Source organism: Molossus molossus, unplaced genomic scaffold (genome assembly GCF_014108415.1).
Source record: "Molossus molossus isolate mMolMol1 unplaced genomic scaffold, mMolMol1.p scaffold_m16_p_12, whole genome shotgun sequence".
Taxonomy (NCBI): Eukaryota; Metazoa; Chordata; class Mammalia; order Chiroptera; family Molossidae; genus Molossus; species Molossus molossus.
This window is the reverse complement of record NW_023425347.1, coordinates 59,333,337-59,353,809: the sequence shown is the minus strand read 5'-3', so window position 1 is coordinate 59,353,809 and position 20,473 is coordinate 59,333,337. Positions and strand designations below refer to the sequence as shown.

Below are 20,473 nucleotides of genomic sequence, written 5' to 3'. Positions count from 1 at the left end.
ACCCATTCTTTGTTTAGTAACATGTTATTTAGCCTCCGTGTTTTTGTGTGCCTTTCAGTTTTCTTCTTGTGATTGATTTCTAGTTTCATAGCATTATGGTTAGAGAAGATGCTTGATATGATTTCAGCCCTTTTAAATTTATTGAGATTTGTTTTGTGTCCTAACATATGGTCTGTCCTGGAAAATGTTTCATGTGTACTTGAAAAGAATGTATATTCTGCTTTGGGGTGAAATACTCTGAAGATAGTTAAATCCATTTGATCTTATGTGTCATTTAAAGCCGCCATCTTCTTGGTGATTTTCTATCTGGAAGATGTATCCATTGATGTCAATGGAGTATTATAAATCCCCTAGTATGTCTGTATATCTGTTAATCTCTCCTTTTAGGTCTATCAAAATTTTCTTTACATATTTAGGTGCTCCTATGTTGGGTGCATAAATGTTGTTGGATTTCTCCCTTTATTATTATATAATATTCTTTGTCTCTTACTGTAGCCTTTGTTTTAAAGTCTATTTTGTCTGATATAAGTATTGTAGCCCAGATTTTTTTCTTTCCATTTGCATAAAATATATTTTCCATCCTTTTAGTCTGTTTTGTATCTTTTATTCTGATGTGGGTCTCTTAAAGATAGTGTATATATGGGTCTTGTTTTCATATCCATTCAGCTACCTTATGTATTTTGATTGGAGTATTTAAACCATTTACATTTCGAGTGATTATTGATAGGTATGTGTTTACTGCCATTTTATTTTTTTTCCAACTATGTTCTTCTGTTTATTGTTACTGTCTTCTCCTCCTCCTCCTCCTCCTACCTCTTCTTCTTTCTCTCCTCCTCCTTCTCCTGTTCCTCCTCCTCCCTCCACTCCTCCCATCTTCCTCTCCTCCTCCTGCTCTTTCTCCTCCTCCTTCACCTTTTAACATTTCTTATAGTATTGCTTTTGATGGTAAGAAACTCCTTTAGCTCTTTCTTGTCTGAGAATCTCTTTATTTCTCCTTTAGTTTTGAATGATAGCCTTGTTGGGTAAAGTAGCCTTGGTTGTAGGTCCTTGCTTTTCATCACTTTGAATATTTCATGCCAGTTCTTTCTGGCTTGAAATGTTTTTGTTGAGAAATCAGTTGCAAGTCTTATAGGAGCTTCCTTTTAAGTAACTAACTGCCTTTCTCTTGCAGGTTTTAATAGTCTGTGTTTGTCTTTAACCTTTGCCATTTTAATTCTGATGTTTCTTGGTGTGGGCATCTTTGGGCCTATCTTGTTTGGACTCTGCATTTCCAGGACTTGTGTGTCTTTCTCCTTCACCAGGTTAGGGATGATTCTGGTAATTATTTCTTCAACTAGGTTCTCAATTCCTTGCTCTCGCTCTTCTCCTCTGGTACCCCTATGATGCAGATGTTGTTACACTTCATATTGTCCCAAAATCCCCTTAAACATCCTCATTTTTAAAAATTCTCTTTTGCTGTTTGCTGCTCCGATTGAGTGTTCTATCTTGTCTTCCAAATTGCTTATTTGATACTCTTCTTCATAATCTACTGTTTATTCCTTCCGGTATATTCTTTATTTCAGATATTGTAGTTTACATTTCTGACTCTTTCGTTTTCATGGTTTCTATGTCTTATTTCATGCTGTTGAGCTTCCTTATAATCATTACTTTGAACTTTATATCTGATAAATTGCTTGCCTCCATTTCATTTAGCTCTTCTCCTGGAGAATTCTCTTGTTCTTTCATTTTGGGGCTGTTTCTTTGTCTCCCTGTTTTGGCTGCCTCTTTGTTTTTGTTTCTATTTATTAGGTAGATACATCTCCCAGTCTTGGTAGGGTTCCCTTATGTAGTAGGTGTCCTGTGGGACCCAGTGATGCAGTCTCCCTGCTCACCTGAGATGGGTGCTCTAGTAATGCCCTTTGTGTGCATTATGTGGGCTCTCCTGTTATAATTGAGGTTTTTTTTTATTTTATTTTTATTGTTGATGGTATTATAGATGTCCCCCATTTCCCCTATAATTCAGTCTTTATTGCTACTGGCCTGTTTTTGTGTGAGGTCAGCCCTGAGGCTGGCTGACCAATACAACGTGCAGCTGCTGTGCAGGTGTTGATCATGTGAAGTCGAATTCACCTCAGCAGGGTTTGGTGCCTACCAGTATCTCCCTGTGGATATGCTGCTTGTGAAGCTCATTGGATCCTGCTCTGTTGTTGTCTGAAGCTGGCCACTGGGTGTATTGGTTCTGCACCTCTTCAGAGGGATTCCAGTTCAGGCCTACATCAGATACTGGACAGCCTGTTTGGAGCTATCAGCGATCCATAGCTTTTGGCTCCTTGTGCTGAACCTAGGTGCACCAAGGCCAGCTTTTACCAGTGCTGGGCGTGGGGGCAGGTCAGCAAAAGTTTCAAGGCACCCAGAGATCTGCCTCTGCCTGAAAGCTGCCTATTAGGCTTAGTCACTGAAAACAGATTCTGGCTGTGCTACTCAGCAGGGTGTAAATGCTACAGGGTGGGGCAAGAGGCATTCAGAGGGTAGGGCTATTGCTTCCCCCTAAGCTGATGCCATATAAAGGAGACTCCTCTGCCCAAGAAAGATGGCTTTTGCTGTATGTGGGAATGGCTCAGCACAGGGTTCCTGGCGGCTGACCCGTCAGCTCTGTCCCCCAGAGCCACCAATCCCAGAATCTCCTTAGGCCACTCTAGTCTGCTCTGGCCTCCCTCTGCTGGACCCAGAGTTAGTGGCTGTGAATGACATTTTGTGTGTTAGCTGTTTAACAGGGGGCTTGTGTCTATGCTCTCTCTCCCTGGTGGACAGAAGCCCCATTGCTTTTTACAGCCAGATGTTATATGGGCACCTTTCCCAGTTTTCGTGCTTTAGTCTTGGGAGCCTTGGTTGGGGTTTAGACCCTACACTTTTTTGTGCCATCCCCCCACCCCAGCTGAGATATCTCTCTGGAACTTCAGCTGCTGCCCATAGGAGCCTGGCCAGCCATCTCACCCCTCTGCACTTCCCACCAGTCTTGATGTACCTTCTTCTCAATTAGTCTTCAGTTGGTTATTTTTTATTATTTATTTATTTTAATTAATCAATTTATTTATTTATTTATTTATTTATTTATTTATTTATTTATTTATTCCTCACCTGAGGATATTTTTCCATTTATCTTCAGATAGAGTGGGAGAGAGAAAAAGGGAGAGAGAGAGAAACATCGACGTGAGAGAGACACATCAACTGGTTGCCTCCCACACGACCTCGACCAGGGCTGGGGATGAACAACCAAGGTATGTGCCCTTGACCAGAATCAAACCCACGACTCATTGGTCTGCGGGCTGACACTACTGCTGAGCCAAACCGGCCAGGGCCAGTTGGTTATTCTTGATGATTAATTTATAATTTGGCTGCAATTCCAGTTTGGTTCTGGGAGGAGGTCAGTGTAGCTTCCACCTGCCATCTTCCCACGTCTATTGTGGCCTTTGATACATAAATTATTAGATATTAAAGTCAAATAATGCATTAATTATTCATTTTCTACCTATATATTTTGAGCATCTCCTTGATTCTGTGTATCATATTATTCATTAGTGATGCTCGGTTCAGTAAAATTATGTTATGTGGCCTAGTGAGAGGGAAGTAATGATTGTCCTTACTAAGAAACCCAGCAGCCATGACTACAGTAATTTTGTCAGGTATCAATATGTAGATAGACCATAGTAAAGTTGAACTATATTGTGGTTCTCGAACTTTAGCATGCATCTGAAGACTTGTTAAAATACAAATTATTGGACTCACCTGCTAAGCTTCTTATTCAGTAAGTCTGGGAGAATCTATAGGTGAAATTTGCATTATTTTAAACAAATTTCCAGCTGTGCTAATGTTAATGCAGGGATCACACTTTGAGAACCATTGATCTGAGCTTTTCTGTTGTGTTATGTCTGCTCATAGTGGGTGGAGTGGTGGCCCAAACACAAAAATTTGCTTTGGAACCTTTTTATTAAAATTGTTGTAATTAAAGTTTGTTCTAGACTATTATTTTAAGCTACTGTTTTTAATGATTTTATGTTTACTATATTAAAATAGAGAAACTGGGTTTTATGCCCTTGTTTTCTTCATCTTACTAGTATTACCACATGCAGATTAGTTGACTTCTGAATCCTTATTCTTTGCTATTGAAAAATGAGGAAAACTACCAGCTTTGTAATTAAATGACTTTATGTATGTGAAAAGCGCTTTAAACTCTAAGTAGTCATTTTATTTATTTATTGTTTTATTTTTGTTCAGAGTCTAGCATTTCAGAAACTTGGGATGGAGTCTAGACTTGTGAGCAGCAGTGGGACTTGCAAGGACCCTGGTGCGTGTATTCCTGCACGGTCGTTCTTAGCACAGCAGCGACACATCACCAACTCCAGAAGAAACCTCTCTGTTAAAGTTCCTGCTACAACATCTGATTAAACTACTAAAGAAAACAAACAGAAGTGCCCTTAAAATAGTTTGTGTCTTTCAACTAACTACCAGATTGAAAAAGAAGTTTATGATGCTGGATATCAGCTGTTCAGAAGGCACAGAATTAATTTTGCTGGCTGACTTTGAAAACAAAATATAGAATTAGCTATCTTTCTTAGCATATTTGAATAATTAGAAGATGTAATTAGGCACGCATCTCAAACATTTGTGTTTTGAGAGTATTATAATTTCAAATTGACTTTGTATATTTCAGTTTTATGTTTTCATTTGCATAATTTGGTTAATTTGCAATATGTAATCAGTAATAAGTCATTTAAAAAATATCTATATTCCCTTTATTGTTTTAGTCCACATAAAAATAGTCTTAAGGTAGGCACATGTAGGACTATACAAGAGTTATATTTTTTTGAATTGATATATACAAGGTTTTACCTCTAGCCTCACTGAATGGGTATTTCTTGTCATGTAGTTGAAAATAGAACATTTGGAAGTTTTGACTGTTGAAATGACTGCCATAGTAAAGTGACTCGTTGGAAATTTTGCAGTTTCAGAAGAGGTTATATTTCTGTGTAGCTACTATAAACAAGGGCTCTGAGTGGCATGGTTGAAATGTGAAGGATGAGGGAATAAACTGATTTTTATAAGAGGTGACTTTCTGATTGGAAACAAGCTAAAAATATACCTTGTGTGAAACATCCACATGTTTGTTAATATAATTAATGAAGATTACAATTATTTTACTTTTAAACATAAAATTATCAGGGTTTTTGCTAAAAATACTATAATAATTTTGCCTCATTGAGAAGAGATGGTACAGTGATGAAACAATTTGAATTCAATTTAATTTTGTTTACTAATTAAGCAATGTGGCTTGGGCTGTGTTTATGGTATTCAGTTCATTTCTGCCTAAAGCTATTTATTTTCAAAGGTGTTACTTTTTCATCTTTTCAGGGTTACATGTTGAAATTTTAATTTAGTTGAGTAAAGTATGTGCTGTTCAATATTGTAGCCACAAGCCACATGTGGCATTTTTAGTTAAATTAATTAAAAATAAGTTCCTTGGGCCCTTTGGGTGTGGCTCAGTGGACTGAGTGTCATCCCATGGACAGAGAGGTCCCAGTTTTATTCCTGATCAGGGCACATGCCCGGGTTGCCGGCTCGATCCCCAGTAGGGGGCGTGCAGGAGGGACTCTATTGAAGCTTCTCACATCAATGTTTCTGTCTGTCTCTCCCTTCCTCTCTTTATAAAAAAATCAATAAAAACGTATTTAAAAATTAAAAAAATTAAGTTTCTTGGTTGCACCAGCCACAGTTCAAATTGCTCAGTATCTACATTGGCTTAAGCTACAGAATTGGACAGTGCAGACATAAACTATTTCCATCATTGCAGAAAGCTCTATTCGATAGTGCCATATTACATCTTTTTATAATAATGGTGAAATACTCCTTGTTGTAAACCACAAAAGTAAAAAGAAAAATGTCAGGACTGTTTCAGTATGAAAAGGAATTGAATTGTGATACAACTAGCATCTTGCATTGCTTAAAGTTGAATACCTTGTGTTGTGACATTCAGAGTTCATCTTTCCAGTGCTGTTCCACAATGACACACTTACCAGCATATGTCTAGACCAGGCAGGGTTAACACACTTTCTACAAAGGGACACATAGTACTTTCTTTAGGCTTTGTTGGCCATGTGATCAGTAGCGAGTAGCAGCCATATACAATATGTAAACAAAATAGGTGTGGTTGTTGTATTTCAATAAAACTTTATGTACAAAAACTGGTGGTAGGTCAGATTTGGCCTGCAGGCTGTAGACCTCCTTGGGTCTAGAGTTTATTCTTAACCTTTCTTAAAAATACAAATATTGTTCCATATACAGTGTTGCTCATTTAGATTCTTGGTTTTTAAATTCTCTACCAGTAACTTTTTTTAAATTTCTGACAATACAAGAATTTCATCCTGCATTTTGGTCTCTGAGATTAGGGCACACATGTCAGGATATTTTGTTTTATCAGGGTTACTTCTGTTGACTACCTCTTAGATTTTGATGTCACTTTTCAGTGCAGATATATTGTTGGTTTGCGTCTTCATATAGTCTTATAGTTTCTGCTTGCCTGTGATTTTAGTGAAATGAAACAATCCTTTGAAAATATATGAGCATGCTAATTAAAATTTTCTAAATACATGGCATTCTAGCATATTTTGGTCACTGTATGACATGAGCGCCTTTGGTATTTAATACGCGTTTATAATTGAAATTTTACAAGCTCTTCAAGTTCCCTTTTAGTGGAATTTATTGTAAAACACCAATTCCAATAAATTAGTATTTTCACAGTTCAGTTGCTCATAAATTTTCAATTATACTTGGAGTTTCTAAGTAATTCATGCAATTTCTGAATAAGGACCTAAAGCTAGATTCTTTTATCTTATAGAAAAAAGGCAAATTTTGTGATTTACTACTTTTCTAGTTTATAAGTAGAATTTAAATTGCTTGATATATAAGTATTTATACTAGACTAATGTGATTTAAAGTTCTGTATTATCGTGATCAATCATATGGAAATTCAGGAACTGATCAGAAGTGAGATTCGTTTCCACATCTGGTTAATACAGTGAGTTTGACACCCTGTGGGTGGTAAAGCATTATAAGTATTCTTCATAAACCATGAATTATACATGTCCGTGTTGTAAGTGATGCTTAAGTGCATACATATACCAGGGAAGAGAATTTTCGCATTTATATATGTGGTAACGAGTTGAATGTCCCAGTGGTAATAGAGTAAAACCACAGACCAATTTGGAAATTATCTTTAATTTAGAGCATTTGCTGTAAAATTAGTATTCCTTTATCGTTTTAAAATAAAAAATGTGCATACATATGACAATGATGTTTATCCTGAGATTAATGTATTGAGAAATATTTTAAGTTCACTGTATTTTTTTAAATGAATAAGGCTATTGAACTAATAATTTAGTATAGATTAAGAATTAATGTTTTGTCCTGGCTGGTGTTAGAGCATTGACCCATGCACCAAAGGGTCACGGGTTTGATTCCCAGTCAAAGGCACTTACCTAGGTTGTAGATTCAATCCCCGACCCCAGTCAGGGCAAATGCGTGAGACAACCAATCAGTGTGTCTTTCACGTAGATGTCCCTCCCTCCCTCCCTCCTTCCCTCCCTCCCTCCCTCCTTCCCTCCCTCCCTCCCTCCTTCCCTCCCTCCCACTTTCTCTAAAAATCAACAGAAAAAATATCCTTGGGTGAGGATTAACAAGAAAAAAAAAAAAGAATTAATGTATTGTCTAGAAACATTAAACTGGGCATCCCTCATGAAGATGTCATCTTGGATAACTGGAGTGCTAATTTGAATGTTATATAATGTTTATACAGCTATAACCTGATTTTGTATAGTTTCACATCTGGCTCTATGGGGTGGTTTTTAGAGCACACTACTACTGCATTATGTTCTCTATATGTATATTTAACAAGGACTATTCCTATGTAAAATGATGTATGTGGTTGTATGCATACATTCTTATTGTGAACCTGTACATTGCGAAGAAGTAGTTTGGAAATTTGTAAAGCACCAAAGCACAACCACAGAAGACAGTGGTGTGCAGTTATTAAACTTGTTTAGCTTAATTATAATGTTTAGTTTATAAAAGGTTCTTTCTATTTTCTATGGCAAAGACTTTGACACTTGAAAAATAGAAGCAATACTTGATTTATTTTTGTAAGTAGGGTATTTTAAATAAATGATTGTCCAATAACAGTACAATAGTTGTAAAGTGTTTTAAGTAAATAAAGTTTCTGATTCCGTGTGATGGTTATGATGGACTTTTAGTAGGTACAAATGCACGTTTATTTGCTGCTTTAAATAAAGGACTTAAAATATTTAGATCAGTAAAGGAAAATAATTGCATTAATCTAATTTTTCTAATTTTGTTTTACATTTGAATTGTTTTGGTGAATGAGTAGATGTGTAAACGTGGTTTTTTGGTTTTCCCAGTTAGATCTTCAGTTTCACCACTTGAATCTAGACATTTTGCATTATTGTGGAAGTCAGAACATTTCTGGGTTTTCTTTGGCAGAGACTGCTACTCATCTCTTAATTTCCACGATCTCTGTCCTTTAGTAATAGAGCCCCATATTTTAGCTTGTTGCATTGACTTTACATCTAGGGAGGAAAAATAAGTACTTCCAGGACTCCTTTGTAACTAGGTGGGGTCATTTCACTAAGTTCTGGCTTAGTAGTGATGTGTGCCTGTTGAAAGAATGATATGCTTTTTCTAGCCCTTCCCCTTCTAGAATGCCATGTTCCTGAAGGTGACTGTCAAGGACAGTGGGCCAACAAAGGAAAAAGGACTTGCATCCTTGAAATCACCCCTTAGCCATATCACCTGTGGACCTGCAGTTCAGATTTCTCACTTAAGCCATTTTTAGAGCTACTTTATTTTGTGTTTCTTTCTTCTGGTATCTTGTTTCCCTTTCTATGCAAGCTTGTCAAAATAAGTTCTGAAAGTTTTAGAAAGTACAGGTTCTCCATGGTCTTGGATTATGTTTTGGAATAGGTTAATTCCATTGCTGTTAGTGGAGGTTTAATAAATATCTACTGTTTAATCCCATGAATAAAGTTAATGTGCCAGTTATGCAAAGGTGGAGACAAAAGCGAAGTCCTGTCTCTCTTTAGGTAGATGATTTTCATGATCCCAAAAGACCACGACTCTATACATTTAACTTCCGGGCCTGGACAGGAAATGCTGGCCCAACATCACATAGTGTTGCGAATAGTTGGTTAAGAGCGACTCAAGGTTCCAGACCTGCACTGACCAATATGGTGGCAGCTAGCCACATCAGGTATTTAATAATACATTTTGATTAAATTTTATTTCCTCATCATAGCCACACACGGCTTGTGGCTACAACATTGGACACTGCAGATACAGAACATTTCTGTCATCCCAGAAAATTGTACCGGGCAGCCTGTTCCAGATGTCTAGGTTGAATGTACACATTCTGTGTTTCTTGGAAGTTCCACGTGATACGAAATCACACACGTCGTGAGGTGAGGCTTTCGGGCATCACGCTCCACAGTGAGCCGGTCGGGGGAGCTGCACTGGACCTGGCGCGGGCTGTGGGCTGATGGGGGTGCTCCTTTCCCTGCTCCGCCCAGCCCCACCTGCCGCGTTTCAGCCCTCTCGCTAGCTGAACCGGTCCCCTCGTCCATACACGCTTCCTGCTTTCTCAAACAAGGTGAGCAATCCATTTTTCTAAAACATGAGAATACCTTGTCTTAGTGGCCTTACTCTCATCTACTTTTGAAGTTTCTTAAAGTCAGGGGTCATATCTGGCACACCTGTGCTTCCCCCGCGGCCCGTGGAACACTGTCTCCCACAGTCATCAACCACCTATTGCTGGACTAGACTTGCTGGTGAGGGGCAGGGTATTTCTCTAGAAATCAGTCTCGAGATGCTCTGAAGAAATTAGAGGAGTGCATTGGAGGGAGCACCTGAATAGGTAAGAAATTGAGAGACCCCAGGATATTTATTTCAGCCCCACAACTAACTAGCACTTATCCCTGAGCCCCTTTCTTGGTGTTATCACAAGTCATTTTTATAAGAGTTTTATTGTGATTGAATTCACATATCATGTAAACTCTTTGAAATAGTGTACAAATCAGAAGTTTTTAGTATATCCACAATTGTATGACAATCACCGTTCTCTAATTTCAAAACATTTTATCACCCCAAACAGAAGCCCTGTAGCCACTGGTGTTCACTCTTCTCCATCCTCCCTGCCCTGGGTACCACTAGTCTGCTTTCTCTGCCTATTTTGAACATTTCATATACATGGAATCATACAAAATGTGGGCTTTTGTGACTGGATTCTCAAATGAAGATTATGTTTTTAAGGTTTATCCGTGTTGTAGCATTTGTCAGTACTTAATTTCTTTTTGTTGCTGAATAACATTTTGTCACCTTGTATATATCACATTTTGTTTATTCATCAGTTGATGGCTATTTGGGTTCTGGCTATTCTGAATAATTCTGCTATGAACATGCATGTGCGAGTTTTTGTGTGGAAATAGATTTTATTTATCGTGGATGTATCCTGCCATGATCTCATTGTGTCCCTCCAAAATTCTTATGTTGAAATCCTGTCCCCCCCAAGGTGACAGTCATCAGGAGGTATGGCCTTGGGAGGTGATTAGGTCGTGAGGGCTCATAAATAGGACTAGTGGCCCTTATAAAACAGGCTGGAGAAAAACTCCCTTCCCCTGCTACCATGTGAGGGCACAGCAAGAGGTGCTGTCTGTGGACGAGAACGCGGGCCTTGCCGAGCGCCACCTTTCATCTTGGACTTGCAGCCTCCAGCACTGAGAAATACAGTCTTGTTGCATGTAACTCACCCCGTGTGGAGTATTTTGTTACAGCAGTTCACACGGATACATATACTTGTGAATGAACCTGCTGGGTCATATAATAAATCCATAGTATTTTGAGGAACTGTCCGTCTGTTTCTCAAGTGTCGACAACATTTCACAGCCCACCAGCAGCGCGAGTGCGTGTCTCCACATCCCCGCCAGCCCGTCACTGTCCTGGTGCGTGACGTGGTACCTCACTGCAGTTTTGGTTTGCATTTCCCTAGTAATTAATGAGGTTGACCATATTTTTATATGTATTGCTCATGCCTACCTATATCATCTTTAAAGACATGCATGTTCAAATTCTTTACCAGTATTTATTTATTTATTAATCCTCACCCAAGGGTATTTTTCCATTGATTTTTAGAGAGAGCAGAAGGGAAGGAAGGAGGGTGGGGGAGAGAGAGAAACATCAATGTGAGAGAGACACATTGATTAGTTACCTTCTGCACGCCCCTGACTGGGGACGGGGATCAAATCTGCAACCCAGATATGTGCCCTTGACGGGAATCAAAACCAAGACCCTTTGGTCTGCAGTCCCATACTCGAACTGCTGAGCCAAACCAGCCAGGGCTTAATTTTTAAATTCGTTTGTCTTTATATTGTTGTTTATTGTGGACACAAACTCTTATTAGATATGTGATTTATAAATAATTTTCTACCATCCTGTGGATTGTCCCTTCATTTTCTTGGATGTTTTGTTTGTAGAACAAAAGTTTTTAATTTTGATGAATTTTAGTTTCTCAATTTCTTCTTTCTTTGTTTGGTTTTTTGGTGTTAAGAACCCCAAAGTCAGGAAGATTTACTCTGATGCTTTATTTCAGGACTTTTATCATTTTATCCCTCCTACATTTGTCTGTGAGCCATTTTGAGTTAATTTTGCTGGGATGTGAGGTAAAGGTTCAGCTTTATTCCTTTGCATATGGATATTGACTTCTTCCAATACAGCTTTGTGAAAAGATTATTCTCTCTCTATCGAGTTGTCTTGGCACACTTCTTGAAAACCATCTGACCTTTCTTGTATGCTTTTATTTCTGAACACTCAAGTCTAGTGCATTGATCTATATGTCTGTCTTTATGCCAATACCATACAAAAATGGAGTAAGTTTTGCCCTGGCTAGTGTCGCTCAGTGGCAAGAGCATCAGCCGGTGCACCGAAGAGTTGTGGGTTCTATTCCTAGTCAAGGGCATGTACGTGGGTTGCAGGTTCGATCCCTAGCCCCAGTTGGGACATGTGTAGGAGGCAACCAATTGATGTGTCTCTCTCACATCTCTCTCTCTCTCCCTCCCTCCCTCCTTCCCTTGCACTCTGTGAAAAATCAATGGAAAAAAAATTCTCAGGTGAGGATTAACAACAACAAAATGTAGTAAGTTTTGAAATTAGGAATTATGCTCAGCTGGTGTGGCTGAGTGTCAACCCATGCACCAAGAGGTCACCGGTTCGATTCCTGGTGGGGGCACATGCCCAGGTTGTGGGCCCGATCTTCAGTGGGGGTCATGCAGGAGGCGGCCATTTAATGTTCTCTCTCATCTGTGTTTCTATCTCTCGCTCTCCCTTCCTCTCTCTCTAAAATCAATAAAGAACAAAAAATTTTTTTATTTTAATTAGGAATTATGAGTGCTCCAAACTTACTTTTCTTTTCGGGATTGTTTTGACTATTTTGAAACGCCACAGAGCTCACTTCTTACTGAGATCCAGTGTTTTTGTTTTCTCTTAAGTGCTCGGATTGTTGCAAGAATTCAGTTAATTTCCGGAATTCTGGAAATGTTGATTTTGACAAATTTGCTAGTCTTCTCGAGATTATTAAGCAGGAGTATGTTTTTGGAGGTCCTTCCTTTACCATTTCAGAAGTTCTCTCTGAAAGCTAGATTGCTTGGAAGTAGAAGGAACCTTAGTGAACAGTCTTTGAAGTTCCGATTTTTCAGAATATGAAATTAAAGTGCATAGAGGTAAAGGGCTTATGGCATAGAGACAGGCGTTTCTGACACACTGAACCATCCGTTTTCTGCTCTGCCTCAGTAACTTGGCTGCTCCCCACCCACAGGTTGAACAAACACTCACTGAGCATCCACTGCGCGCCGGCCCTGTCAGCGCCGGGCCCTGGGAGCAAGGCACAGTCGCCTCTGTAAAGCTAAGTATAACTGGGAGATTGCATAGCGATAGCAAATTAGAACTTGTGAATAAACTTCTCAGAGAGTGGATGGAGGACGGAGTAACTGGGGGAGTCAAGAAAAATGTCATTGAGGAGTTGACATTAAAGCTGAGTCTGCCAGGTGTAATTAGACATTTTTTGCAGGAAAAACAGCTTATATCAAGACATGTAGATTGTCAAGGACCTGGGCTATGTAGAGAATTGATAGGAATTCAGTAGTCTGGCAAGAGGAGTGATTGAAGAGGTGAGCAGGTGTCAGATCACGGAAGTGATCCTCCACCCAGCTAAGGAGCGGGGCTCACGTAAGGCCGTCCACAGCCCGCTCCAGACAGCGCTGTGCACAGACCACAGGGCGGCCTCCTGGGCTTTCCCCCTGAGGCGGCTCTGCAAAACCCCCGTGACAACCCAGTGTCAGCAGGGGGAAGGATGTCCTGCCCTGTGGACCCAGCGAGGAAAAGGTCAAACTGCCAAGAAAAAAGGTAGAGAAATAAGCTCTCCAGTGGCGTAATTGGAGGTGTTGCTTGAAATAACAAGAACAGTGTTAAAACTACAATTTAATCTGTTATATGCCAGGCACACCTTGCCTTTCTTTAATAAATATATTAGTTACATTTATTTATAGCATACTTATATAAACACATATAAGATAGTATATACATGATCATGTAAATTCATATTTATACATTAAAGTAACATAGAATATATATATATATTTTTTTTTCATTTTGTCCTCATAATGCAGGTTTATTGGACAGTTTAGGATAAGTTATGCTGCAGTAACTAACAATCTCAAAATCTTAGTGGCTCACAATAAAATAGGTTCATTTCTCACATCGCGTATCTATTTCGAGTCGGGTATGACTGTGCTCCAGGTCTTTGTCGCCTGGATGTAGGCTGACAGACCCTTATCTGGGACACTGCTGGTCTCATGGCAGAGAAAGTGGGCACATGGACTACTAGCTTACTCTTAAGCACTCAGAAGAGAACTTTTGCTCTCGTTTTATTGGCCAAGGAAATGACATGGCCATTCCTGCATGTATCAGGGTGATTATATATAATCATCCCACCGGGAAGAACACCACAAAGAAAGGCAGCTAGAGGGGGATAGTAGATCTTTTGATCAATCTCATAATCAACCACCGCAGGTGTTTTGAAGGTTATGAAATGAGTTTGGAAAAGTAAAGTATCCTGTTTAATTCACAAGCAAAACTTAATAAATGGTTAAACCTGGATTGATTCAGGCCAGCCTAGCTTCAAAGTCCTGAATCCCAGTTCATCTGACTCCCCACCCCCTGTGGCGAGTCTTTTAATGTTGTCTTATGTGGTATCTTGGGACCCTTGATGTGTCTGGGTGAAGACAATCCTCTGTTCTGACGTTGACAGTTGTGCTAGGCATCCTCATGGTTCAGTGCCAGCCCCTGAAAGTGAGCCTTTGCATTTGACCCTATACTCTTGCTTAGTTTAACATCCTCTCTGTTTCAGAAGCAGAGGGGGAGATTGTTAGATTTTTCAGAGCAGAACAGATAGCTCATGGTGAATGCACAAAAACACAGTGTGACCCAAATAGTACAAAATACCCGTCCAGGGACATCAGCCTGTTCCTGAGAAATAAGCATGGGGAAATGGAACAGGTGGCCCCATTCCAGAAGGCCAGCTGGGAAACGGAACAGTGAGGTCAGAACCGGCCTGCACTCTCCACTGTGTTAGTGAAGGGCTATACCAGAAGTCGGCATTGGGACTGAGAAATAGGACATTGGAGTAAAGTGACATCCCTAGGACAAGGACAGAGGAGTAGTGGCAGACATCTGATTTTGGCCAATAGGTACAATCTAGCACCGGCCCACAACGATTCTACCTTATTTTATTCATTGATTGATCCCTATCATGTTCCAGGCACTGTTCTTTTTTTTTTTCCTTTATTGATTTTTTAGAGAGGCAAGGAGAGGGAGAGAGAGATAGAAACATGATGAGAGAGAACACTGACTGGCCGCCTCCTGCACTCCCCCCACTGGGGATCGGGCCCACAACCTGGGCATGTGTCCTGACCGGGAATCGAACTGGCGACCTCTTGATGCATGGGTCGACACTCAACCACTGAGCCATACCGGCCAGACCCAGGCACTGTTCTTAACATTGAAAAAGACAGACACTATTCCTGCCCTCAAGGAATGTATTAGTTAACTATTACTGTGTAACAATGTACCACAAAATGTACTGGCTTAAAACAATAACCATTCATTTAAAGTTGGCTGTTTAGCCTGGGTTCATTTGGGCAGTTCTTGCCTCAGATGGGATCACGCATGCATCTGCATTCAGCTGTTGGTTATGCTTGGGTCAAGCGCATTTCAGTTGGTCTTTTGCACAGCTCCGGTGGGTGGCCAGCTGTCATCGAGAGCAATGTGACAGGAAAACTAGGCCAGATGTTTCTCATCAGCCACAGGATAGCATGGGCTTGTTTAAATGGTGGTAGCAGAGGTCCAAAAGAGCAGCGAGAAGCCCTCGCTCAGAAAGTCATCTCATCACATTCTACTGGCCGAAGCTGGTCAGCAGGCCAACCCAGAGTAGAGGAAAATGTAAGCAGAGTCTACCTCTTGAGAGGGAGAAGTTGTCAAGTTATACTGAAAGGGGTATAAATTCAGGTGGGGGGATTATGATGACCATTTCGGCAAATGAAAGTTGTTCTCGGCCAATCTTAAATTCCATATAAACTAAACAGGGTGATGAATGTTTCATGCTATCATAGAGTACTTGGTGGGTACTAGACTAGCCCTCTGTCATAAACAACCAGAAAAGTGGGCAAAGTAAATAAAACTAAGTTTTCAGATATTGGAAAACTGACACTTCAGAACTGTGATTCCCAAAGGAAAGGAACAAATGAGATGAGCTCTAGAACATCTCTGGCTTTCTACCTGGGACATTTCTTGACCCCAATATAGGAAGGGGGAAAAAATCAGAACACAGTAGTCTCACCTTGCTAAGAGGAGAAAGGATAGATTGGAATTTGGGGTGACTGACATGGTTGGAATTTGTAGGGCAAAAACCAGACAGGAAGACGCTATGCCAATAAAGAGTTCCTCAGATATTCAGAGAGATGAGCCAAAAACTAAACTAAGCTTTTGTAGGGTGAAACTCCATGAAGCTGGGCAAAGAACCTCTTTTGGGGATAAAACAACTACCAGGGACCTATCAGCTGAATACTTTTTGACGTGCCTGGAATTATTTAATCCAAACAGTGGACAAACCATGTGGGACAACTGAAGTTACCACTAGAGACCCCAGAAATGTTACTCTTTAGAAGCCTTGGAATGAAACCTACACTAGACACAAAGCGTTCAAAGTAGCCTCAAAAGGATCAAGGTATTCAACGGGTAAATCAACTGCCTGTTAAAACAAAGCTCAATCCTATTGAAAGGAAGACAACATATTTCAAACACTAAAAAAAAAGTCATAGTCAATCCATGATTACTAGACATCTGAAGAAGTGGGAATATGTGACCCATACCAAGAGAAAAATAAATTCATGGAACTAGATACAAAAACATCAGAAAAGATGAAATTATCAGACAAAAATCTTTAAATGGATATTATAAGTATATTCAATTATTTAAAGGAACACATGAAAAATATTTGAGAAGTATAACTCTAAAAATAAGAGCCAGTTGGTACTTCTAATCTGCTGCTTAATGGCAGATTAGACACTTCAGAGGGAAGAAAAAAAATAAAGGAACTTGAAGACAGGGCAATAGAAAGTATACAAACGGAAGCACAGAGAGAAAAAAAGGCTAAATAAAATCAACAGAATCTCAGCAATCCAGTAGGTGAATATCAAGGGGTCTAACATGTGTCACTGAAATCCTAGAAGTGTGGGGGTAAGGAGTGAGTTCATATAAACAAACTCATTGTTTGAGGAAACAATGACCAAAATGTTCTCCAATTTTCTAGAAATGGTAAATTCACAGATGCAAGAAGCTCAATAAACCCCAATCAAAATAAACAAAGAAAAATATACCAAGGCACATTATAACCAAGTGTTAAAGATTAATGACCAAAAAAAAAAAAATTAAAAAACAGCCAGAGGATAAAAGACTCAAAATAAATAAGAAAACAAAGATGTAAATATAGTGGACCTTTCATCAGAAACAAGGTAAGCCAGAAAACAATGACATCTTCCAAGTGTTAAAAGAAGGAGGAGGAAAGAGGAAAGGAAGAAGGAAGAGAGAAGAAGGAAGACAACATCAACCTAGAATTCTGTATCTGGTAAAATTCTTCTTCAAAAAATGAAGGCAAAATAAAGACATTCTGTGACATAAATTAATTAATTAAACAGAGAGAATCTAGGGCACCATGGATTGTGCAGGCTTTCAAGAGGTGAGTTGGAGGAGGGAGTCAACCTGGGGACTTGATCAACACTATGCCTCCCCCTGAAGAGTGTTACGCAGCGATGAGCGATGTTACAGGACTGCATATGTTTGAGAAAATGTCTCTTTAGTGCCCAGTACTCAGTGGGAAACACTACGCAAATGTATTTGTTTGTAGCCCTCACTGCCCACTGCTGCCAGCACTAGACTGTGAGCTCTAAGAAGGGACAGCCCTGTACCTCTCCTTGCTGGGCACTGTGTATCTGGCTTATGGCATGTGCTCAATAAATAATTGTTGAATTGACTTGAAAATACTGTTTGTGTGACACTTGGTTCCAAAGCACAACTCCATCTACTCTTTCCCAGCAGATAAAGCAATTGATAAGGTTTAGTTCTATGCGTAGGAAGAACACCATGAGAGCATGTGGATGCTGAGGGAAGCAATGTCATTTTACAAAGTAAGAAAACATTGATTTAGTGCTGATACTGGAGGATGCTGCCATTCGTCCAAACTGTCTCCCACTAAGGAGGGGAAGAGCAGAGTCCCCTCACCCACTGAGAGGCTTCCAGCCAAGAGATTCCCTGTGCTCTGTAGTCCTTGGAGTACCAAGACCCGGTGCCACATGGAGGCTGGAAACTTCCGATAGGCAAGGGATTGGGTGAGGCTGCCTGTGGTGGCTGAGGAGAGGGGGCTCTTTAGGAGGGACTTGCCTGACACTCATAATGGGACAAAGGTGTAGAACTTAATGAGGACCCTGTGGCATAGCAAGCTTGGGGCCTTCCTGGATCCCAGCAAGAGGACTGCTGGGAGGAATGATAGAACCTAAGGAGGAGCCAAACTGGAGGATGCCCAAGGGCGGGAGATGGACGTTAGCTGAAGGCCAAGCACTGTCTACATCCAGGGCACTGCACATGGAGGGTGCTGGTGGAATGGGGGTGGACTGAGACGAGGTCAGGCTGTGTCTTTGAGGGAGTAAGCATGTGGTGCCCAGAGAAGAATTGGCTGCACCGCTACCTACCTCACCTGGAAACCTTCCAGTCTAAACCTGGGTTGAGTGGGAAGCTAAATCAGCTAGGAAATGAATGTGATAAGCAGAATGTTCGTTATCTAAGAGTAACAGAAAGGTGATGAACCCTGTGGACATTCCATTCAGAGGGAGGAAGGAATAGTGTGCGGAATGTGGGGGTGGGGGGTGGGGGAATAAAGCTACATTTTTGTTGCGTCCTATTGAGTCCCATGCTGTTTGTAAATGTATTCTCGCCACCAGGGTGAAGTGTGTACCTTCATACCCATGTTTTAGAGGAAGAACACAGAGGCTTGCCAGGTTACATGTCAAAGTCACAGTAAAGGGTTGAGAAGAGAAGGAACTCAAAGTCCCTGGAATGTCTTCACCCCCTCATTCCCTCCCCCTTCCCCCTTGGTCGCTTAGCAACAGGCTGGCTCAGTAGGCTGGAGTTAGCTTAGGAGGGAGAACGGAGTGTGGACCCTTGACACCAGAGTGTGGACCCTGAGAATGAAGATACCTACTAAGAAGGGCTCCTGGTGTCTTAACTGGGCTTAAATTAAAAAACAAATAAACATGCCCAGGCCAGTGGGGCTTAATTGGTTGGGCATCGTCCCGTGCACCGAAAGGTTGCCAGCTGGGTTCCCCGCCAGGGCACAGGCCTGTGTATGGGCTTGGTTCCTGGGAGGGGGTATGCCGGAGGCAGCTGATCTATGTTTTGCTCTCACATTAATGTTTCTCTCTCTCTCCCTTCGTCTCGCTTTAAAAATCAATTTAAAAAGTATTTTTTAAAAAAACCTGAACAAATAAACAAAAACAGAGCCTAGAAGTCATTCCACATAGGGGCTTCTCATGCAAACGGCGCTTCGGAAAGAAGCCTGCACCAAGCTGCCCGCCCCCTGCGCTGAACTGGCCTGCTTCACTGTCGGGGCCATCGGAGCCCGTCCTTGCGGAGTTCCTGGACCCGGTTCAACCGCTAGGACTGAGGCGTCCCCATCCAATTAAAGTGGCACAGCTATATCCCAGTCAACATTTTTATCAATCAATCACAGCAGCTCCATTCTGGCCAAAAAGGCTGTGCCTTTTGGACCAATCAAACTGCAAAGATTTGGAATCCTCATTTGCATGAGAATGGCCCAATCAGGGAGCAGGGGTGGGGACTTCTGTCTATATGAGCCACGCCCCTCCCCCAGGTAGTACACTTTCCCTTTCTACCAAACACTGAAGACCGTTCCCTTGGCTAGAGCAGAAACCCTGAAGACATCTCACTGGAGCGGAGACAGGCAGACTGGCGCAGAGCAGAGCGGAGCAGAGCGGAGCTGGAGAGGGGCATGGCCACAGTGCCCACTGGACCCAGGACTGCCTTGCAGCCCTGCTGTTTTCACAGCCTCGCTGTATCACCGTTGAGCCGTTTTGCACTGAATACATTTCCTTCACCACACCTCAATTGTGAATTCCTGTTGGCGTTGAATTGGCACCAAGGACAACCTGCTGACAAGAGTCAGAGCTCGGAGTTCTCTACTGCGACAGCTTCCTCACCCAGGAAGCCGTCCTGATTACTTACCTTGTCACCTAGCCAGCCCCTGCCTCCATTCTGTGAACATGTAGGGCACTGTGAGGGTCCCTTTGCCGGACCCTCTCCCTACTGCGTGCAGGCCAGCTATGCCTGACCTGGGCACATTTCCATATGAACTTAGGTTATCCTGTGCATCCTGCCCCTTTTCTGCTATAAATCCTCTGTCTCTGGACCCAGTTTTAATCTACAGTGCAGTGTGCGTGTATATCTGTATCTCTTTGCAGGACAGCGGTGGAGAAAAGATTCACAGCCTGGATTGCTTTCCAGTAAAGTCTGTGCCTTGGCCAGGATGCCACAAAAAATGTCATATGCTTGCACATTTTGCATCAGACACTGATGCAAAGGAAGAGGGTAAGGGGCCCTAGAGCTTTCAAACTAGATGAGCAGTAAGTTACAAAAGTCAGATAACAAAATCTTTGTATGATGCTTGGGCAGGACGAGACCTCATGTTAGAATCTCTCTAAGGAGCTTTGAGGGGGAAAAAGGAGTCGTTTTTCATTGCCAGAAATGTCAGTTACTC

The 20,473-nt window shown here is 41.1% G+C and overlaps 1 protein-coding gene across 1 annotated transcript in view; it reads left to right on the top strand.

The window, feature by feature from the left end:
* The window catches only part of HOOK1 (hook microtubule tethering protein 1), a 59,942-nt gene extending 55,514 nt beyond the window's left edge, over positions 1-4,428 (top strand). The window contains exon 22 of the mRNA XM_036257050.1: positions 4,255-4,428. Within this exon, the coding sequence (XP_036112943.1) occupies positions 4,255-4,425 (171 nt within the window). The 3' untranslated portion in view covers positions 4,426-4,428. The remainder of the gene's footprint in view (positions 1-4,254) is intronic.
* The last annotated feature ends 16,045 nt before the right edge of the window (positions 4,429-20,473 follow it).